The following is a 24,255-nucleotide window of genomic DNA, read 5'->3' on the forward strand; positions in this document are numbered from 1 at the left end:
CTTTTGTCCCAATTTCAATTTTTAGTTTCTCCATTTCTTCATTTTGTAGTTTTTCTTTTTCTTCCAATTCTACTTTAAGATTTTCTTTTCTTTTAATTTCTTCTTGAAGTTGTTCTTCTGTTGCCTTTATTTCTTTCACTAGTTGTTTTTCTTTTATCTCCATTTCTTCTTTGAATAGTTTTTCTTTTTGTTTTAACTCTTTCAGTTGTTTTTCTTTTGCCTCCATTTCTTCTTTGAATAGTTTTTCTTTTTGTTTCAGTTCTTTCAGTTCTTTTCCTTTTGTCTCCAGTTCTTCTTTGAGTTGTTCTTCTTTGGCCTTAATTTCTTTCATTAGTTGTTTTTCTTTAATCTCCATTTCACCTTTGAGTTCTTTTTCCTTTGTCTCCATTTCTTCTTTGCGTTCCTTTTCTTTTGTCCTCATTTCTTCTTTGAGTTCTTTTTCTCTAGCCTCAATTTCTTCTTTGAGTTGTTCCTCTTTTTGTTTCAGTTCTACTTTGTGTTGTTTTTCTTTTGTCTCCATTTCATCTTTCAGGTCTTTTTCTTTTGTCTCCATTTCTTCTTTGAGTCGTTTTTCTTTTCGTTTCAGTTCTTCTTTTAGTTCTTTTTCTTTTTGCTCCATTTCTTCTTTGAGTTCTTTTTCTTTTTGTTTCAATTCTTCTTTTATTTTAGTTTTTCCATCAATTTCCTCTCTGAGTTCTTTTTCTTTTTGCTCCATTTCTTCTTTGAGTTCTTTTTCTTTTGTCTCCATTTCTTCTTTCAGTTCTTTTTCTTTTCGTTTCAGTTCTTCTTTAAGTTCTTTTTCTTTTATCTCCAGTTCTTCTTTGCGTTGTTTTTCTTTTATCTCCATTTCTTCTTTGAGTTCTTTTTCTTTTCGTTTCAGTTCTTCTTTAAGTTCTTTTTCTTTTATCTCCAGTTCTTCTTTGAGTTCTTTTTCTTTTCGTTTCAGTTCTTCTTTGAGTTCTTTTTCTTTTATCTCCAGTTCTTCTTTTAGTTGTTTTTCTTTGTGTTTCAGTTCTTCTTTGAGTTCTTTTTCTTTTGCCTCCAGCTCTTCTTTTAGTTGTTTTTCTTTTTGCTCCATTTCTTTTTTTATTTTTATTTTGTCATCAATTTCTTCTTTGAGTTGTTTTTCTTTTGTCTCCATTTCTTCTTTTTGATTTTCTTTCTGCTTCAGTTCTTCTTTTAGTGCATTTTCTTTTGACTTTATTTCATCTTGTAATAGTTTTTCTTTTCGCTCCATCTCTTCTTTTATTTCTTTAAAACAAAGATTTTGTAAGTCTTTGCTGGGCTTTTCTTCTCTTTCACACATGTGTGTCTCATGTTGTTTCCTCAAAGCTTCCACTTCTTCTTCATGTGTCTTCTTTCGTTCCTCCAGTTGTTTCTTATAGTTTTCCTCTAAATCTTTTCTGTCCTTTCCCTCTTTTTCCATTCTTATTCTATCTTCTTCTTTTCTTTTCTCTTCATATTCTTCTCTTTCCTGTTCATATTCTTTTTGGAGCTTTTCTATTCTTCTCTGTTCCTCTTGTCGTCTCTGTTCATCTTCTTGCTTTCTTTTCTCACACATTTCTTTTTGTTTCTTCTCCCAGTTCTCTCGTTCTTTTCTCATCTCTTCTCTGTTCTCCATCAGCTTTTTATCAATGATTTCTTTTTTGTCTGATTCTGATTTTATCTTTTCCTCCAAAGCTGCAAGTTTCTGTTTCCACTCCTGTCGCTGACTCTCTTCCTGTTCTCTCCTCTTCTTGTCTTCTTCTTCTCTCTCTTCTTGTTCTTTCTTTCTCTCTTCCTGTTCTTTCTGAATCTTTTCCTCCTTTTCCTGAAGTTGTTTCTCTCTCAGTTCTCTCTCCTGTTCAATCTCTGCTCTCTGTTCTTCCATTCCTCTTTTCATTGTCTCCATTTCTTCTTTTTGTTGTTCATCTTTTCGTTCCATTTCTTCTTGCAATGTTTTTTCTTTTGCCTTAATTTCATTTTTTAATTGTTTTTCTTTTTGCTCCATTTCTTCTTTTAGTTCTTTTTCTTTAAGATTATAGAGATTTTCTGAGTCTTTTTGTTTTTCTTCTCTTTCACACATTTGTGTCTCATGTTGTTTCCTCAAAGCTTCCACTTCTTCTTCATGTTTTTCTTTCAGAGCTGAAATGTCTTTGTTGATTTTTTCTCTGAACTCATTTAATTCTTCAGTTTGTTTTCTCACTTCTTCTTCATGTGTCTTCTGTCTTCCCTCCAGTTGTTTCTTATAGTTTTCCTCTAAATCTTTTCTGTCCTTTTCCTGTTTTTCCATTCTGACTCTATCTTCTTCTTTTCTTTTCTCTTCATATTCTTCTCTTTCCTGATCATATTCTTCTTGGAGCTTTTTTATTCTTCTCTGTTCCTCCTCTCGTCTCTGTTCATCTTCTTGATTTCGTTTCTCACACATTTCTTTTTGTTTCTTCTCCCAGTCCTCTCGTTCTTTTCTCATCTCTTCTCTGCTCTCCATCAGCTTTTTATCAATGATTTCTTTTTCTTCTGATTCTGATTTTAGGTTTTTCTCCAAAGCTGCAAGTTTCTGTTCCCACTGCTGTCGCTCAGTTTCTTCCTGTTCTCTCCTCTTCTTGTCTTCTTCTTCTCTCTCTTCCTGTTCTTTCTTTCTCTCTTCTCTTTCTATCTGAATCTTTTCCTCCTTTTCCTGAAGTTGTTTCTCTCTCAGTTCTCTCTCCTGTTCAATCTCTGCTCTCCGTTCTTCTATTTGTCTTTTCATTGTCTCCATTTCTTCTTTTTGTTGTTCTTCTTTTCGTTCCATTTCTTCTTGCAATGCTTTTTCTTTTGCCTTTATTTCATCTTTTAATTGTTTTTCTTTTTGCTCCATTTCTTCTTTTAGTTCTTTTTCTTTAAGATTATAGAGATTTTCTGAGTCTTTGTGTTTTTCTTCTCTTTCACACATTTGTGTCTCATGTTGTTTCCTCAAAGCTTCCACTTCTTCTTCATGTGTCTTCTTTCTTTCCTCCAGTTCTTTCTTATAGTTTTCTTCTAAATCTTTTCTGTCCTTTTCCTCCTTTTCTGTTCTTATTCTATCTTCTTCTTTTCTTTTCTTTTCATATTCTTCTCTTTCCTGTTCATATTCATCTTGGAGCTTTTTTATTCTTCTCTCCTCCTGCTGTCGTCTCTGTTCATCTTCTTGATTTTGTTTTTCCCACATTTCTTTTTGTTTCATCTCCCAGTCCTCTCGTTCTTTTCTCATCTCTTCTCTGCTCTCCATCAGCTTTTTATCAATGATTTCTTTTTCTTCTGATTTTATGTTTTTCTCTAAAGCTGCAAGTTTCTGTTCCCACTCCTGTCGTTCAATGTCTTCCTGTTCTCTCCTCTTCTTGTCTTCTTGTTCTCTCTCTTCCTGTTCTTTCTTTCTCTCTTCTCTTTCTTTCTGAATCTTTTCCTCCTTTTCCTGAAGTTGTTTCTCTCTCAGTTTTCTCTCCTGATCAATCTCTGCTCTCTGTTCTTCTATTCCTCTTTTCATTGCCTCCATTTCTTCTTTTAGTTCTTGTTCTTTAAGATTATAGAGATTTTCTGAGTCTTTGTGTTTTTCTTCTCTTTCACACGTTTGTGTCTCATGTTGTTTCCTCAAAGCTTCCACTTCTTCTTCATGTTTTTCTTTCAGAGCTGAAACTTCTTTGTTGATTTTTTCTCTGAACTCATTTAATTCTTCAGTTTGTTTTCTCACTTCTTCTTCATGTGTCTTCTTTCTTTCCTCCAGTTGTTTCTTGTACTTTTCCTCTAAATCTTTTCTGTCCTTTTCCTCTTTTTCCATTCTGACTCTATCTTCTTCTTTCCTTTTCTTTTCATTTTCTTTTCTTTCCTGTTCAAATTCTTCTTGGAGCTTTTTCATTCTTCTCTGTTCCTCCTCTCGTCTCAGTTCATCTTCTTGCTTTCGTTTGTCCCACATTTCTTTTTGTTTCTTCTCCCAGTTCTCTCGTTCTTTTCTCATCTCTTCTCTGTTCTCCATCAACTCTTTATCAATCATTTCTTTTTCCTCTGATTCTGTTTTTATCTTTTCCTCCAAAGCTGCAAGTTTCTGTTCCCACTCCTGTCGCTGAATTTCTTCCTGTTCTCTCCTCTTCTTGTCTTCTTCTTCTCTCTTTTCCTGTTCTTTCTTTCTCTCTTCTCTTTCCTTCTGAATCTTTTCCTTCATTTCCTGAAGTTGTTTCTCTCTCAGTTCTCTCTCCTGTTCAATCTCTGCTCTCTGTTCTTCCATTCCTCTTTTCATTGTCTCCATTTCTTCTTTTTGCTGTTCTTCATTTCGTTCCATTTCTTCTTGCAATGTTTTTTCTTTTGCCTTAATTTCATCTTTTAATTGTTTTTCTTTTTGCTCCATTTCTTCCACTTCTTCTTCATGTTTTTCTTTCAGAGCAGAAATTTCTTTGTTGGATTTTTCTCTGAACTCATTTAATTCTTCAGTTTGTTTTCTCACTTCTTCTTCATGTGTCTTCTTTCTTTCCTCCAGTTGTTTCTTATACTTTTCCTCTAAATCTTTTCTGTCCTTTTCCTCTTTTTCTGTTCTTATTCTATCTTCTTCTTTTCTTTTCATTTCATATTCTTCTCTTTCCTGATCATATTCGTCTTGGAGCTTTTTAAATCTTTTCTCCTCCTCCTCTCGTCTCTGTTCATCTTCTTGTTTTTGTTTCTCCCACATTTCTTTTTGTCTCTTCTCCCAGTTCTCTCGTTCTTTTCTCATCTCTTCTCTGCTCTCCATCAGCTTTTTATTAATGATTTCTTTTTCTTCTGATTCTGTCTTCATCTTTTTCTCCAAAGCTGCAAGTTCCTGTTCCCACTTCTGTCGATCAGTTTCTTCCTGTTCTCTCCTCTTCTTGTCTTCTTCTTCCCTCTTTTCCTGTTCTTTCTTAATTTTTTCCTGAAGTTGTTTCTCTCTCAGTTCTCTCTCCTGTTCAATCTCTGCTCTCTGTTCTTCTATTCGTCTTTTTGTTGCCTCCATTTCTTCCTCATGTTTTCTTTTAAGTTCCTCCCTATCTCTCTTCATCTCGTCTTCCTTCTCCTTCAGGATCTTCTCCATTTCCTTCTTTATTGCTGTCTCGGTCTCTTCCAGCATCTCATTGGTGTAGCAGCTGCCGCCATTTTTCTTCACCATGGAGTCAATCTTGTTTATCAGCTCACTGACTTGTGTGCGGTTTTGTTTATCACAGTTATTAAACACATGGTATCTTTGTCCACAGTCAGCAACCAGCTTCTTAAAGGAATCATCACAGTCTTCTTTAATGTAATCTTCAATGGACTGCTTGCTTCGCTCAAGGTCATCTCCTCTTGTGAAAAGAATGATGGTGAACGTTTCTGAATCCTTCCCAAAGCCTTCCTTGATGAGTTTTAATGTCTCTTTCTCTTCTGGTGTGAGTCGACCAATCTGTAACACCAACAGGAAGACATGTGGTCCTGGAGCCAGAAGACGGATGCATTTCACCATCTCCTCATTAACCTCTTCATGGGACAAAGTGGAGTCAAACAGACCAGGAGTGTCGACCACGACGACATGACGACCGTCCACTTCACTCTCTGCTTTCTGACACTGTTTGGTGACTGATGTTTGACTTGATTCAGCTTTAAACTCATCTCTTCCCAGAATGGTGTTTCCTGTAGAGCTCTTTCCACTGCCAGACTTCCCTATCAGAACAATCCTGAGACACTCTGAGCTCTGTTTCTCATCATCACCTGTAACATCAAAACAACTACAGTTACTTTAAATGTTCACAGTTTCTACAGTACAGTGCTGTAGACTCAATACTGTAATACAAGACATGATTTAGGATCAGAGCATATGAGTGGAGTAGAGCGCTCATTACTGCTCAGCGCTCAACTAAGACTGCATCTCGCTCCAGTAAAATCACTCTGCAAAAAAAAGGTGTGCGTGCTTATTTAACTTCTATCTTAAACTTAAGCCTTACATCCAAAAGCAGAGGTGGGAAGTAACAAAGTATTTGTACTTGGTTATTGTACTTCAGTAGATTTCCAGGTGTCTATAGTTTATATGAGTATTTATTTTGACTTTTTACTTTTCATCCCTACATTTGAACATTAATATCTGGACTTTCTACTCCTTACATTGTCAAAACAGGTTTGTTACTTGTTTCAACTTCAGTGACTTTATAAAAAGAAGACATGACGTGCAAATAAACGATAAAAACACGACTGCTCATATCTAAACGTGCTACTGGAAGCATGAAGATCATATGAACACATGCTGAGCAGGGACATACACATGATTATAGAGAGGCAGGGGCTCAAAGTCAGAAAATCGCAGCATGTGCCTGCCAATTTTTTTTTTTCGGCCCTTTACACAATATGGAAATTAATGTAAAATTAAAAAATAAAGTGCTAATAGAAAGCTAACTACTTAGCTGTGTGTCTTGTGTAGGTGAAAGTGATATGAAATTGCCATTTCGTTTGTGTCAACAAATGATTACCAACATGAGTAATATTACAGCTTATATCCTCAGAATGCTGAAATTACTATATTATTATTATTCTTATTATTATTTTGTTAGCCCACACAGTAGTAGCAAAGTCACAATAAACTTTATATCTAAACCTCGGACCTGTACTTCAGACCTGTAGTGAGAGAAATATGATCCGCCGTAAACACAGTGCATTTTATTTTGAAAATTAACCCGGTTTTATTTTTTATTTTGTACACGGTTTCCTGTCCCGCACGATCTGCTCTGTGCTGATTGATGCGCCGTGCTCCGACACATTGACTAAATATTACTCATATTTAAACACGTTGAATAAGTGGATGGCGACTAGTTAGACCATAACTCACAGGTTCAAGTTGCTCCACTTTCACGTCTCCTCAGTTATCCCCCCCCCCCCACCCCCCCACCCCCTCTCTCTCTCTCTCTTTACATCCCTAACAGGAATTTATTAATGTTATTTTAAACAAACAAACAAACACGCGCACACACACACACACACACACACACACACACACACACACACACACACACAGAGTGCACTTTTTAATATGGGGCAAAAAGGGCAGGGGCTCAAGCACCCCTATGGCCCTATGTGTGCACGTGCCTGATGCTGAGCACTGAGCACAGTTTACACAGCAATCTGTGAGGAGAGATTAACACACACACAAAAAAAAATTCAAAAAAACTGAATCTCATTGTGATTAATGTGTTAACGCTGACAGTCCTAATATTTATATTATATATTTATATATATTCTGTCTGGAATTTGGCTTGCAGCAAAACTAGACTGTGTCCAGTGATTTTTTTTCTGTGCAGGTTGTTAAAAACCTTTTTGGGAAGATGGTTTTGAGTGATCAGTTGCAGCAGGCTAAGACGGGGAAGACGTCCGGCAGCATAGACCGCTATTAATCCGAAACTCCACACTGAGCATTGTAAAGTTCAAAAGTTCATATTTATTGAAAAAATATAGATGTAATCATTTCTAAAATTCAGAACATGTTTTTACCTAACGAAATGATCTACTTCAATCCATATTTGTTGGAGTTTATCTTTTCTCAAACAACTTTTTCACCTGCGGATCTAAGAGCAAGTTAACAGCCCACCAAGTAGGCCTATAATTATATTCTAATCATAACAAAATAAATATATTTACACTATAGGTGCGGTCCCTGATATGAGCGAATTGGGCCCAGGGCGGCATTTTGTTATGACTCATGGGGGGCAGCACGAGCTCTTCAAGAAAAGAAAATCCTTTGTTTTCTATTACAGTTTTTCTCTATTGCTTAAACACATTTCACGATACTGCCCTCACTTTTCACAAAACTCTAAACACAAAACACTTTTCTAAAGCTACGTACACTAAACCTCACAGTTTCTTTTCAAAACCAACCCATCACACCAAAACAGTTGCTCATATGCTCAAAACCAACTCATCACACCAAAACAGGTGCTCATATGCTCAAAAGCAAACTCATCACACCAAAACAGATGCTCATATGCTCAAAAGCAAACTCATCACACCAAAACAGATGCTCATATGCTCAAAAGCAAACTCTGACACCAAAATACCACTCAAGGCCTGCAAAAATGTAAACACTACTGAGCATCATTAACCACATTACCAAAAAAATTGAAAACACAATTTTCACAGTGTGAGACTGTTCTTTTTACAGTTTCACAACTGCCAGGATGCATTTGAGCAACCCTTATTTATTCTCAAATATGTTTTGGGCATTTACTATAGATTTGTGCATTTCATGGGAATAGTTACATAATGCAGAAAATGCAGTAATATCACAACTCAATGCAAAAATGAGTCATGTCATGCCGTGGACAATGACGTGGTCAATGACTGTTGCTCTCATTTCATCTGTAATGAAAATGGGTTGTCTTGCTCGCCCTCCTTCTCCTCTCCCTCCTTGGCCTGCTCCTCTTTGGACTGCTTCTCGCCCTTTTTGGCCCACTCCTCGGCCCGCTCCTCTCCCTCCTTGACCTGCTCCTCTCCCTCCTCAGCCTGCTCCTCTCCCTCCTCGACCTGCTCCTCTCCCTCCTCGGCCTGCTCCTCTCCCTCCTCGGCCCGCTCCTCTCCCTCCTCGGCCCGCTCCTCTCCCTCCTCGGCCCGCTCCTCTCCCTCCTCGGCCCGCTCCTCTCCCTCCTCGGCCCGCTCCTCTCCCTCCTCGGCCCGCTCCTCTCCCTCCTCGACCTGCTCCTCTGCCTCCTCTGCCTCCTCTGACACGAACTCCCCTCCCTCCTCTGACACGAACTCCTCTGCCTCCTCTGACACGAACTCCTCTTCTTCTGTCTTGATCATCGATTTTTGTTTTTGAACCTTCAGCAAACTGCACTGACTTATATAGGTGTGGTCACATCATTTGCAATAGGTGTTTTCAATTATGAGTCGTTGTGTTTACTGATTGACACCAGGTATGTTCATTGTGTTCAAGTTTTGCTGATTGTGGGTAGCATTTTGCATCACATGAGCTTCACAATGCATATTGGAGCAGAGTTATATGCAAAATGTGTTTTAGCACGGCAAAATGTGTTTAGAGTTTTGAGAAAAAGGGGATGGGTTTTGTGAACAGTGTCTACAGGTGAATTGTGTTTGTGGTTGTGGCAAAATGGGGGTAGTTTTACTAAATGTGTTTAGGCAACTGGTCATTTGGTTTAGAGTACTGGGTTTTGTGTTTTGGCAATAGAGAAAAACTGTATTTGCACGTCAAGTCAATCTATCACTCTGTTGTGCACACCGCGCACACAGAAGCTGTGAGAGAAGCGAGCGGGGTGGTGGGCGCGGGGTGGGGGGGTCCACTTAATAATGGAATTAGTGGACTAAAGTCAGTCACACCTCGACTTTCTTCCAAATAGCGCACATTTCATTCATAATATTATTAATACAGGCCTATAGTTCATTCATGTTTTTATTTTTCTGGGTTGTGTGAAATGGCTAAAAAAAGGTAATACAAAACGAATCTGTGCCCCTCCAAGGTGAATTGGTTTAGTATTGTGCCATTTAAACAGTGTTCTAAGTGCAATAGTGTAATAATTAGATTCTCTTCAGTGTGTTTTCCCATTTGTGCTATTATAAGAATATTAATTCTCTATTTTATTTGTATTATATTATTATTGTTACTTTCTGCTCTTCTTACATTTCTGATTGTTTATATTTTTGGCATATATATGTATATAGTGTATATTTATGGATGTCCTTGTGGTTCCCTAAGTTCTGATAACTTATACAGTCATAGTTTGTGCAGAATTGTGTTTGTTGTCTTGTGTGTGATTGTGCACTTTAAACAGTGTGTTTGCTGGTCTAAGTGCAATAGTGTAATAACAGGATTCTCTGGTTTTCCATTGGTGTCATGAAGGATTTGTGAGAAATATTATTCTCTATTTCATTTCTATTTTTATTATTCAGACGTTGAAGTGACCGATATCGGAGTGAAATTCCAGCAGAACAGTGCAACACTCTGTCATTCCGAACTCCTTCCAAAATCTGTCTCCATTTTTTGCTCACTCAAGCTCCACTCACATGCTCTGATTAGGACACAGAATTAAAAAAAAAAAAAGTAAATTTACTTACAATAGATTTTGATCTTCTTTTTCAGCCTCTCAAGTTCAGCTTGTTGTTGTATGACTTTATCCTTCTGGGCACATGCAAAGGTCTCTGTTGTATAGCAACATGGTTTATTTTCAGACTGTCTCATCTTCTCCACAGTATCCAACACCTCAGAGATCTGCTGCTTGTTCTTGATGTTGAGAACAACATATCTTCCTCCACAGCTCTGACAGAGCTCCTGGATCTCTTTGTTCTTTCGTACAAAGTCATCAACAGCTGGAGATGTAGGATCTGACTCCACAGTGAACAGAATCATGGTGAAGTCATTGACTCGAGAGTTGAATGTGTTCTGGATGGTCTTTAACTCTCCCTTGTCTTCATCAGTGAGGGGACCCACAGGTAGGACCAGGATGAAGGCATGGACACCCTCAGGATCACAGAGGGAGATACACCTGAGTGATTCTTCCATCACTGCCTCCTGAGGTTCTCCATACAAGGCAGGCAGCTCCACTAGAGAAACCCAACATCCACACACATCTCCCTGATGTTTAACACACTCTGATGAGCTGGAGACTGAATGAAGCTCTGTCTGACCTAAAATGGCCTTGGCTGCTGAAGTCTTCTCTGCTCCTCTCCTCCCAGACAGAACCAGGTTTAAATACTTTGGTCTTCTGGTCTCTTCAGTGATGGTGAGGAAGGTTTCTCTGTTTTGATGAACAATGATCTCAATCTTCTCCATTAACTGTTTGTGGTCACTTTCAAACATGTTGTAGTATCTTCCTCCACAATCTTCAAGGAGCTGACTCACAGTGAAACTTGTTTTATTCTCCTTGTGTGAGATGATGACCATGGAGTGTTTAAAAGCATCTTGATCAAACAAACTCAGGATTAACGTCAGTCTTTCTTTGTCATTTTCACTGAACTCAGAAGGTCTCACTAACAGCAGCAGAACATTTGGTCCAGGGAGACACAGATTCATGAACCTCCTCACTTCTTCTCTCACTGTCTGCTCAGACTGACTGAAGATATCTGAAGTTTTTACTACAGTCAATGGTTTTCCTCTCCACTCTCCACAGGTGGCCACACAGGAGGGATTTTTATGGTGATGAAATTCTTCTCTCCCAGTAATGAAGTTACCAAGTTTTATCTTTTTGTCTTCACTTTTCCCGACCAGCACAATCCTCAGTGTAGAGACTGAAAAACAACAAGGAGAAAAAAACATGATCACAGTTCAGAGTTTGTGACAACAGTCGACCTGAATTCAGCCTCTAAGACACAACAGATATTTAATCATGATGAAAAAAACAACTTTACAGATAAATCTAAGTTACAGGTGGAAGTAAACATCTGTATCTGTACACTTTTAGTTTGTATATGTTTATTGATGGGTGCATGTGTGTCCATGTATGGATACATATTTGCATATAATGTGACTCGTAGCCGTTATATGGTTTACCCCACTTGATATAAAGTCACTGCCTTTGATATTGTATCAAATGTATATGTGTGTTTGCATTTACTGCATTGCATTAATTTAATATACTGTCAGCTGTAAGAGAGTGAAAAGTTAGGATGACTCTAAGGGTCCTAAAAATGATAAAAACAAAAGTTAATATATTTATTAATTATTTTATTTATATCATCATTCGTCATTAATAGACATTAAGATAATATTTTTTAATAGTTTTTTTCAACAAACACCCCGTCTGTTTACATGAAATGGTTCAGTCCTGTCTCCAAACAGATGAGGCATTTGCTGCAGTGAAATGTGAGTGAGGAGATGAGCTTTACCACAGTACTCAACAGCTTTATAGAAGTTAATCAGGGTTCCAAAAACGAAAAAAACTAAGAAAAGAAAAACAAAACTCAAAGGACAACAATATGCCACCCAAAAAATATTAAAGCTGGGTTTAGTTGAAACAGGTTAATGTTACTTCACTCCTCTGACATTAGTTACTGCTCATATCTTCACAGCACTGTTTTTGCATTTCTCTGATATTTAATCAATACAGGTAAACGTTTAGCAGCTATTCACATTAACTCAGTTGTTCAACAGTCCTGTCCCTCCATAATAATGAACCAGCTCTACAGCAAACTGAAGAAAGAGATGAGCAGCACTGTGTTGAATGACATGTCACATAACATTATTATTGTTATTATTTATTTATTTATTTTTAAATTAATTGTATTATTATTATGAGAAAAAATTAAATAAGAACAGGTAGTATACTTAGTTCAACATGTGCAGCTGATTTTATAATTCTATAAATAAAAATAATGTATTTTAATTGAAGAGGTTAATTTATATTAAAGTTTATTTTATGTTATTTATTCATATTAAGAGGATTTTCTATTTAGGAATTTTACCATTAAGATTACATTTAGAGTGTAAAAGACCGTCTAAAGCACATTACTTATAGAGTTAATCAGATTGCATCAAAAACTCAATGTCAGTAAAAAATGTACAGTTGGTATTTGACTACAAGAGAGTTGTACGCTTGCACAGGTAAGTTTTGAATTTAATTGAATTTAAGTTAAGTTTTGAATGTTTCTGTAGGTCTGTAGAGATGTGGTTACAGCAGTGGTGCATGGTTGATGTGGCCTGTGCCTGGCGGTGGGTCATGTGATATCTTTTGATGGGGCCCAAAATCCCTCACAGCGCCACGTATACTGCTACAGTACATCTAGTGCATGACAATATTTCAGTGATAGCAGTAGATTTAAGAAGTAATTGAACTGAATTGAATTTTTTGCATCTTGCTGATGTCAGTATTTGTCTCTCTTTGGTTATTCATATATCCACAAAAGAAAAAGAGAACAGTCAATGTAGCAGCAAGATATGTAACAAAATAATTTAGTAATTCATTATTCGTTATATTTTTCACAAAAACTGCATCATGCTTAATTTCAAACCACAGTTTCAAGGCTGAATGACTTCCACAATGTCCATCTGTCAGAGGAGGCGACAGCAAAACATGATTAACTCAAACATCTGTGATTTCACTGTCAGTGTTAATGTGTTCACTCAGTTTACATCCATGAATCTGTTCTTTTTTCTCTTTTTCTTTTTTTTTTTTTACAGATGTAAGCTGTGTAGTTTCTGTTATTAATGTTTATATTTGTTTCAACAGTTTTCTAAAATTGACTGTTTTGGTATCTGCCTTCCTTCTGTCTCCTTTCAAAGTGCTGAATATTATTATTATTATTATTATTATTATTATTATTGTACTACATGAACTGCCTTTCAGATGCTAAATGTTCATGCCTGCCTGCTCATTTATGTATTTACTTTGTTTCCCATCAGTAAATAAAACAGCACCAGTTGGAATAAGGAAATACCATCAAGCATTTCATTTCTTATTAGGCTTATTTAACAAGTTTAATCTCACATACACAGTAACAACTACCCTAAATATTTAGTGCCTTATCAAGATAGGGAAACCTGATAAGAGAAGAAATGAAAAGGAAACTAAGGTTGTTTTAATAACACTTTATGGAGACACAAACATGATTAATAAAGAGTGTTCAGTTATAAGGAATATACTTTAAGTTCATTTTCAAGGTAAATAGTTGAATGTGGTTTTATTGGTCAGGTATTTGTTGTGTTTGATTCACCTGTGTTGATTGGCAGGAGGAAGGCAGAGAGTTGAGTTAATACAGCATGAGGCAGCAGCTAAGCTAGCACAGAGAAGAGCGCAGTGTTATTAACAATGTGTATGTTTGCTAACTAGAAGAAAACACTAAACACTATCGCACGTTTCCTCATTAACTGTGAGTTTATTGAGGCTTGTATTAATGTGTTTCATTAGATGTGAAATTAAGTGTATGGTTTATTTTTCTAAACCTAAGCACAAGAAGCACAGTCAGAAGCTTTCTGTAATGCACTTTATTTTGAAATGACTTCTTTATTTGATATAAGAAAAGAAAATGTATTTATCTTACTCTGTTTTATTCATATTTTATTCATTTTATTTATTTTTTTATTACATGTTCGCGGCCCACAGGGCTGAGATAAGTTATATATTTCCATGTTTAATGTTCATGTATTGTCTTGTCACGAGTTTTCTGTCTTAAAAAATGAAAAATACATTATGACATTATGATGTTCTGTACCTTCATTCGAGGATATGTTCACAAATTGGACCTCAGTGAATTTTAATTGAATGAAAGATAAAAATGAAATGAAAACAAAAGGTGGGATGCTGTTTAGCTGCAGTGAACGCTAACCATGCTAGTTAAATGGTAAATGGACTTTACTATAAAGCACTGTTCTAGTCTTTTTGACCACTTAAAGTACTTTTTGCACTACATGTTACATTCACACACATTCATACACTGATGATGAAGAGGTTAATTTATATTAACCCTAACAACATGATAATAATTAGTAAGTTTACTCACAGTTGATGTTTTTTGCTGGATCCCAGAGAGATTTCGGCCCTGTAAAAAAAAATAAAAAAAATAAACCAAAATAACTTATTGTTCAAACTTCATCACAGATCATTTGTATTCATCACAGTAAAAATGTTTCTGAACTCACCAGCAGCTTTCACAGCATCTAAGTTGGTCCTGCGTGTTTCCTCTTGTTTCAAATCAGATGCTGCTTCCTCAAATGCTTCACAGCTCACATGATTTCCATTGTTTTCATTCACAATTTGGTCCATGATCTCTAACACCTCTGGACGTTCAAGGTTCTTCTGCCAAAATAACTTGGATCTACATTTTCTGATCATGTCTCCTAACTGTGGATGTTCCTCATATTTCTCCATCAAACCTGAACTCTCCTCTCTTTGTGTTGATATCAGAATCACTGAATGATCAAATGATTGATCACTAAAGAGTTCAAGGATTGATTGTAGACTCTTGTTGTGTTGCTCAGTGAAGTCTTCAGGCTGTAGAACCAGCAGGAACACATGAGGTCCAGGATCAGAGAGTCTCACACAGGTTTCTACATTTTCTCTCAGTTTGTCTTCAGAGATGTTTGGATGCAGCAGATCTGGGGTGTTGATGAGAGCTATTTTCTTCTCCTGAATCAGTCCTCTGACTCTCAGACAGCGATCTAATTCTTCCTCATTGTTGAACACAGTTTCTCCCAGTATGAAATTCCCCACTGAACTCCTCTCAGACCAGCTGTTCCCCAGCAGAACAACCCTCAGCTCAGACACTGACATGAAAAGTGATTTAAATATTAATATTTTAGTAATGTTTTCTATCAGTCTTTAAAATATAGGATTTAGTTTCTTAAATAATTTAGTGATCTCCACCTAAAAAAAACACTTAATGCAATTTTATTAAACACTGAAACAATTTCAGAAACAAGTGTTCAGTCAGACTCACTTGAAGGTGGCAAATATCCAAGACTGCTTCTGCGCTCCCTGGATGGTACATCATCTGTGACTGTAAGAAAACAGAAATATACAAATTCATTATTTTATTCACATCCATTCTCTAATGGACTGCTGGGGTCAGATATGCAGTGATGTCTTCTGGTCTTGAGGATCTTCTTATCCAGATTATATATTTATCAATCAAACCAGATGAAACCAATCAGTTAACTAAACTCTAAACATGCCTTAAAGATATGAAGACCTGGTTGAGCTGCAACTGATGGCATTACTCTGTCCTCTAGCAGCACTGTAAGATCAGGATCAGTAATGAATGTAATATTAATAGTTTACCGTAATGACTGTAATATGAGGCGTTTTAACTCCAGTGTTTAAAATACAGGGAGGAGAAAATATAAATATGTTATTTATCACACACATTGATTTACCAAACCTGAAGGTAATGTTGCTACGGTAACTGTGTCTATAAATAATAAGTTTGAAGGGCAGGTATTAACTGGCTGTTACTATGGAGACGAAGAGACGGAGACACAATGACAGAATACACACAGGACGGAGTTTTTCCACCTGTTTTAATATTTGTTGTTTTACTAACAGCATCGACTTTGTCACTAATAATCTCCCATATGTGTGTTTTTCTGGTAATATTAGTTTTTGTTCTAACTCAATATATTTGGTTAGGTAAGTTTTATTTTTCCACAATAATTCCCATGAATAATTTCTTATACAGATGTTCATGCAAACAAAACAAAACAAAGATAAGAGAAAAAGTGATAAGATATATAAACAAAACAATTAATATGTCATCAGTCTTTCCTCATCCCTATAATATTAGTAGTTTACCGTAATGAATGTAATACTAGTAGTTTACCGTAATGAATGTAATATTAGTAGTTTACCGTAATGAACGTAATATTAGTAGTTTATCATAATGAATGTAATATTAGTAGTTTACCACAATGAATGTAATATTAGTAGTTTACCTTAATGAATGTAATATTAGTAGTTTACCGTAATGACTGTAATATTAGTAATTTACCGTAATAACTGTAATATTAGTAGTTTACCATAATGAATGTAATATTAGTAATTTACCGTAATGAATGTAATATTAGTAGTTTACCGTAATGAATGTAATATTAGTAGTTTACCATAATGAATGTAATATTAGTAGTTTACCGTAATGAATGTAATATTAGTAGTTTACCGTAATGAATGTAATACTAGTAGTTTACCGTAATGAACGTAATATTAGCAGTTTACCGTAATGAACGTAATATTAGCAGTTTACCATAATGAATGTAATATTAGTAGTTTACCGTAATGAATGTAATACTAGTAGTTTACCACAATGAATTTAATATTAGTACTTTACTGTAATATTAGTAATTTACCGTAATGAATGTAATATTAGTAGTTTACCGTAATGAATGTAATATTAGTACTTTACTGTAATATTAGTAATTTACCGTAATGAATGTAATATTAGTAGTTTACTGTAATGAATGTAATATTAGTAGTTTACCGTAATGAATGTAATATTAGGAGTTTACTGTAATGAATGTAATATTAGTAGTTTACCGTAATGAATGTAATATTAGTAGTTTACCGTGATGAATGTAATACTAGTAGTTTACCGTAATGAACGTAATATTAGCAGTTTACCGTAATGAATGTAATGTTAGTAGTTTACCGTAATGAATGTAATATTAGTAGTTTACCGTAATGACTGTAATATGAGGCGTTTTAACTCCAGTGTGTAAAATACAGGGAGGAGAAAATGTAAATATGTTATTTAGCACACACATTGTGATTTACCAAACCTGAAGGTAATGTTGCTACGGTAACTGTGTCTATAAATAATAAGTTTGAAGGGCAGGTATTAACTGGCTGTTACTATGGAGACGAAGAGACGGAGACACAATGACAGAATACACACAGGACGGAGTTTTCCCACCTGTGTTAATATTTATTGTTTTACTAACAGCATCGACTTTGTCACTAATAATCTCCCATATGTGTGTTTTTCTGGTAATATTAGTTTTTGTTCTAACTCAATATATTTGGTTAGGTAAGTTTTATTTTTCCACAATAATTCCCATGAATAATTTCTTATACAGATGTTCATGCAAACAAAACAAAACAAAGATAAGAGAAAAAGTGATAAGATATATAAACAAAACAATTAATATGTCATCAGTCTTTCCTCATCCCTATATGTTTCTCTTACAAATGATTTATTCTCTCTTTTATTCTCTTTTATTTTCTTATTATTTAACCTCTTCCACTAGAACCTGATCACATTTCATTTTGTTCTTGCAGCTTTCTGCTTGTCCAAATTCTCCATTAAGACACAAAACCTTCATTTAAATACTGCTGTCTGCTCCTGTTTTCATTTACGCAGTTATTCTTAGTAAATCAGGCCCTAAGTGTTTATTTAAAGGAATGAATCAAACAGTGTTTATGTATAAAGTAATCTGTCCTCTTAACTCTCATCTTCATTCATATCAGACAAGGAGAACAAAAAAATGGAAACATTCATTTCTGTAAAAGCTCTTTTGCCAAATTTTCATTTATTAATCAAAGTCTTGTTTATATAAACAGTATAAATAACTTAACATGCTGAACATTATCTGAATTTAAAAGAAAGTAAAAAGAAATCCTTCATTTAAGCCAAACTAATGATTGTAACTAAAGTTTATTCAATATAAGAAAAGCTGATTAATGTTATTATCTTATTATTATGATTAATATCACTGTTACTGTTGTTGTTATTATGTACTACATGTGTGTCTGTGTGTGTGAAATGATGTGTGTTTTGTTTATACACTGTGGTTTTTGATGGAGTAGTTGTAAATCATACTGCTGAATGTAATGTTTTATTCTTAAGTTTAAATAAATTAAACATATTATTATACTATTGTTGTAATTGTGCTTGTGGGTCTCTCCCCCTTCTTTCTCTCTCTCGCTTTATGTGAAAAGTGATGAAAAGATTTATTAGAAAAGTCTCATCTGTACAGCTTCCTCCCACCACAGCCCCCTACCACACACACACTCACTAACTAGTTTAACTAGTTGAAGAATTTTTACTTTATTCATGAAATATAAAATGTTGTTGAAGAATTCTCATTTAGTTCAACTTACAGGTAGGACGAGTGATGTCAGGGCTGTTTCTCCTTCTCCTTCTGCTCCTCTGAGACTTTAAATCATCATCTGTAAAAAACAAAACAGAAGAACCAGATCAATAATCAAACATTTATAGATCTAATATTCCTCTAGACTGATAAGTAATATACTGTACATATTCATAGCTAAACTTCCAGGTTCAGATTGTGTTGTTGTGTAAACCTTTAGACTTAGATCAGGTTCCTGTTTATTTTCAAAGGTTATTAAGAAATGTCTCTCCCTCTCTCTGACTGTTTCACTTTTACATTTAGTCTCTTCATTAATCTTCAGAGAAATATTTGATTCTAAACAAGCTGTTTAAATTCATCTAATAAACATCAGAGGTGGACTGAAGTCTGATTCACATTCTAGCTAAATGTTAGAAGGTATAAATGTTTCTGTGTCTCTGAGGTATAGAAGTAAGCTTTACTCACTAACTGTCACAACATCAGATAAAAGATGAATGAATGTCATCTGACAGAGAAAATCAGCTGCAGAGATTTCAGTGATTATAAGATATAGTTATAATATTTATTATTAATGAGTTGTTACATTTATCTGATCCCTGATCAGTCCAGTTACTATTTTATTCTGGAAATGAATCATGTTGAGTGAAATCTCTGCAGCAAGACTACAACACAACTGCTCCACTTCCAGCATTCCTATAAATATCATCTAAGAAATAATCTGACAGGAGAGAGACTGTTAGACACACTATAAATATGAGATTTACATTCTGCTTTAAGAAAGATGTAGTATGCAGTATTACAGTAAAAGTACTGCAGTATTATAGTGATGTAGTATGCAGTATTACAGTAAAAGTACTGCAGTATTATAGTGATGTAGTATGCAGTATTACAGTAAAAGTACTGCAGTATTATGAGTGATGTAGTATGCAGTATTACAGTAAAAGTACTGCAGTATTATGAGTTATGTAGTATGCAGTATTACAGTAAAAGTACTGCAGTATTATAGTGATGTAGTATGCAGTATTACAGTAAAAGTACTGCAGTATTATAGTGATGTAGTATGCAGTATTACAGTAAAAGTACTGCAGTATTATGAGTGATGTAGTATGCAGTATTACAGTAAAAGTACTGCAGTATTATGAGTTATGTAGTATGCAGTATTACAGTAAAAGTACTGCAGTATTATAGTGATGTAGTATGCAGTATTACAGTAAAAGTACTGCAGTATTATGAGTGATGTAGTATGCAGTATTACAGTAAAAGTACTGCAGTATTATGAGTGATGTAGTATGCAGTATTACAGTAAAGTACTGCAGTATTATGAGTGATGTAGTATGCAGTATTACAGTAAAGTACTGCAGTATTATGAGTGATGTAGTATGCAGTATTACAGTAAAAGTACTGCAGTATTATGAGTGATGTAGTATGCAGTATTACAGTAAAAGTACTGCAGTATTATGAGTGATGTAGTATGCAGTATTACAGTAAAAGTACTGCAGTATTATAGTGATGTAGTATGCAGTATTACAGTAAAAGTACTGCAGTATTATAGTGATGTAGTATGCAGTATTACAGTAAAAGTACTGCAGTATTATGAGTGATGTAGTATGCAGTATTACAGTAAAAGTACTGCAGTATTATGAGTTATGTAGTATGCAGTATTACAGTAAAAGTACTGCAGTATTATAGTGATGTAGTATGCAGTATTACAGTAAAAGTACTGCAGTATTATGAGTGATGTAGTATGCAGTATTACAGTAAAAGTACTGCAGTATTATGAGTGATGTAGTATGCAGTATTACAGTAAAGTACTGCAGTATTATGAGTGATGTAGTATGCAGTATTACAGTAAAGTACTGCAGTATTATGAGTGATGTAGTATGCAGTATTACAGTAAAAGTACTGCAGTATTATGAGTGATGTAGTATGCAGTATTACAGTAAAAGTACTGCAGTATTATGAGTGATGTAGTATGCAGTATTACAGTAAAAGTACTGCAGTATTATAGTGATGTAGTATGCAGTATTACAGTAAAAGTACTGCAGTATTATAGTGATGTAGTATGCAGTATTACAGTAAAAGTACTGCAGTATTATAGTGATGTAGTATGTAGTATTACAGTAAAAGTACTACAGTATTATAGTGATGTAGTATGCAGTATTATAGTAAAAGTACTGCAGTATTATAGTGATGTAGTATGCAGTATTACAGTAAAAGTACTGCAGTATTATAGTGATGTAGTATGTAGTATTACAGTAAAAGTACTACAGTATTATAGTGATGTAGTATGTAGTATTACAGTAAAAGTACTGCAGTATTATAGTGATGTAGTATGTAGTATTACAGTAAAAGTACTGCAGTATTATAGTGATGTAGTATTACAGTATTACAGTAAAAGTACTGCAGTATTATAGTGATGTAGTATGCAGTATTACAGTAAAAGTACTGCAGTATTATAGTGATGTAGTATGCAGTATTACAGTAAAAGTACTGCAGTATTATAGTGATATAGTATGCAGTATTACAGTAAAAGTACTGCAGTATTATAGTGATGTAGTATGCAGTATTACAGTAAAAGTACTGCAGTATTATAGTGATGTAGTATGCAGTATTACAGTAAAAGTACTGCAGTATTATAGTGATATAGTATGCAGTATTACAGTAAAAGTACTGCAGTATTATAGTGATGTAGTATGCAGTATTACAGTAAAAGTACTGCAGTATTATAGTGATGTAGTATGCAGTATTACAGTAAAAGTACTGCAGTATTATAGTGATGTAGTATGCAGTATTACAATAAAGTACTGCAGTATTATAGTGATGTAGTATGCAGTATTACAGTAAAAGTACTGCAGTATTATGAGGTTATAATCAGGTGTGACTGAACTCACCAGATGTTGCTGTCTCCATAATGTGGTGTAGAACATCAGACTGGTTGATCTGGAGGAGAGAAGAAGAAATAAACAGAGTGCAGCTGCAGTAATGAGCTCATTAAAAAGTGTTAAGGTGACACAAACAGTGGATACTTACTGGTGTCAGTGTTTCTGCTCTGTGTCCTCTTTGAGGAGTCCTGCTGAAGACAAAGAGTCTCTGTCACCAACTTTCCTGAAACAACATCAGATAAAAACATCAAGAGACAGTTTGGGAAAGCTTTGCTCACACTGATTAAACCACTGATTCAAAACTCTCATGTTTCATAGTTTGAACATTTCATTTGTTCACTCTTTAAAATCTAAAAACTGCAGCTGAGAGACAGAAATGTCTATCTTTGTTTGTTTTGGGGTTGTTTTTGTTTAAAAGAAAATGTTCAATAAAAGAAAAACACAATGAGTTAAATAACCAAAATATATTAATATGGATTGAATTTTTATGAGCATAAAGAGCAAGAAATATGTTTTCATTCTTTCTGCAGTTAACTGATAGTTGTGGATCTGTATTTAATAACTGAACTTTTGTATGTGCAGAATAACACTGAATATTAATTACCATTAGATCCTGACTGTGTCGCCAGATTTCAATATTCAATCAACCGTGGCACCTTTCCCCCCTAATCTGATTGGATTATCTTTGTAAACAATCCACATTAAAAAAAAATCACCTGGCATATAGAAGATCATTCAATTTTTGTAAAAGGCGTTATAAGTAAATAAACTGGTACTTAAGGGGGTTAAAATGAATAATGATAATCAATAATATTAATGTGTAATATTTTATGATAGTCCTTTTATGACATTTTTGTTTTGTCCCTAAAGAACACTTTTTAAAGTGAAGCACTGGGTTTAAATTGCAGTGGGGGTTAGAAACGGGAAGTGAACGGTCTTCTTAATCAATCCACCCCTACCCCCACCTGCAAACATGAAAACCTGTCACTATGTGCCTGCTGTCACTAAAACGCGGTGCAGGAACAAAAAATAGTGCCTATTGAAGTAGACCTACATTAATTTGAATGTCGTGCTGTGGGTTTTACAGGAAGATTAATAAACACACTTTGTTGTTAACAGGGAAGTGAGTGTGACGTCAGGACCTCAACGATCAGACCAAAAATTAAATAAAATGCAGTATCACCTCTTTACACATACAACCAATTTACTTCGCTGACGTCATATACACAGTTTACAGGTTATTTATTATGTTAATAAAATAAACCCGCACTGTGTCCCCATACATTACTGTTAATAATAACGAGCTGTCAGTCTGATCTGATCACATGACGATGATCGATGATTTTTCAGATAATATGAATCTCTAACCTCCTGCAGTAATGTTATCAACTCTATTAACACACTTACAATGATTGACTAGTTTACAAATAGTTAGTGTTTTATTTTTCCATGTAGTTTTGTCGCAGTTTACTCACCAGTTATATTTCCTGCTGCGATGCAACGAAGTAACAAGTGAAAGTAAAAACGTGCATGTGGGGGAGGGAGAAAAAAAGAAGATGAAGTTCCCCACAAAAATAAAATAAAAAAGATATACCTATACTGGGAGGTATTCAGCAGGCCTAATTGTTAACTTTAAACAGGAACCAACAACTTTCATTCATGTATTAGACTGAAGTCTGTGTTTCCTGCCTGAGCTGCTTACTGTTATAATAAGTTAATATAAAGAGTTTTCAGGTAAGTGCGTCCTTTAGTCTTTTTGTTTAATTGGTTTATTCACTGCCACCAGTCGAACTTTTTCTTGCTGCACTGACAGATATTTAGTTGTTACACTGAAGCTTCTATTGATTCACCAGCATCATGGAAAGACTTTTCAAATAAAGGTACATTTACTCACCAGATGAACTTTTTCTTACTGCGCCACAGACCCTCCACACAACTGAAATAGGAAATGTTCACATGCAGCTGAATAGAGGTTAATCTACGTGACTTGAGCAGAGTAACAAGTTTCCCTCACTGAACCACACGATGATTATATACATTGTTTCTTTCTCTCTTGAATCTTTTCCCTAAAGCAGCACACACATCCATAAATACATTTTAAACCTCTGCACATACACATCAAAATCTCACAATCATTTATTTCATTATCAAAATAACTTTATTAGTTGCACAAATATCCATAAACACTGTTATCATTGTAACACAATCACGTTCCTAGTTACAACATAGCCTACTAATGCAGTTTTATTCCTTTTGTTACTATTTAAAACCAACCATAATACAAATCTATTAGAAAGCTTACTGTTTATAAAATAATAACTACACTTTTAAACAAATGACTTCTTACCTACCTGGATTTAATCTACATTAATTTACATTCTTCGTCTTCATGAATTTTTTACTTGACTAGAACAGTTTCTCATGTCAAATATTTTATTTGAAATTCTCATTGAGTGTCATTCATCATTTTATATGTTCATTATTGATGTTTATATATCTGGATACAAAGTAAGGTTTCACACTCTCAGTAAAACAAGCATCAACAGAACATGAGATGAAAACAGTCTATTAGAGTCAGATACAATCAGATCTGCAGGAGAGAAGCTGGAAAACAGACTTTACCTCATTCGTTGATGTTAGAGCTCCACCTGCTGGACACAACAGTGTAAAACACACAGAGAGGTTCAGTGGATCATAAAGGATCCCTTGTGACGGCCCTAGACCTTAACAGGAACTGTGTGATTCCTCTCTCTCCCTCCTGGAAGGCTCTAACTTTGGGTTTCTGATTGTTTGGTGAAGCCTTTGTTCTTGTTCTTTTTGACTTTTCATCTCCTAGTTTGCTTAAATTATTTTCATCTTTAATAAATGATTTCCTTTATTCAAGCTGTTACTGTG

General features: G+C 34.9%; 1 protein-coding gene across 1 annotated transcript; it reads right to left on the reverse strand.

The window, feature by feature from the left end:
* Nucleotides 1-730: 730 nt before the first annotated feature.
* LOC128364314 (GTPase IMAP family member 8-like) lies at nt 731-23,987 on the reverse strand (the record flags this gene model as incomplete). Its single annotated transcript, XM_053324856.1, has 9 exons — nt 23,983-23,987; nt 23,255-23,296; nt 18,489-18,535; nt 15,337-15,396; nt 14,517-15,163; nt 10,024-10,660; nt 4,949-5,682; nt 3,485-4,231; nt 731-1,072 (listed from the first exon to the last, which is right to left on the reverse strand). Coding segments are annotated over exons 1-9 (3,261 nt in total), but the record flags the coding sequence as incomplete, so codon positions are not given.
* Between the last annotated feature and the right edge of the window lie 268 nt (nt 23,988-24,255).

Source organism: Scomber japonicus, chromosome 9 (genome assembly GCF_027409825.1).
Source record: "Scomber japonicus isolate fScoJap1 chromosome 9, fScoJap1.pri, whole genome shotgun sequence".
In the NCBI taxonomy this organism is placed as follows: domain Eukaryota; kingdom Metazoa; phylum Chordata; class Actinopteri; order Scombriformes; family Scombridae; genus Scomber; species Scomber japonicus.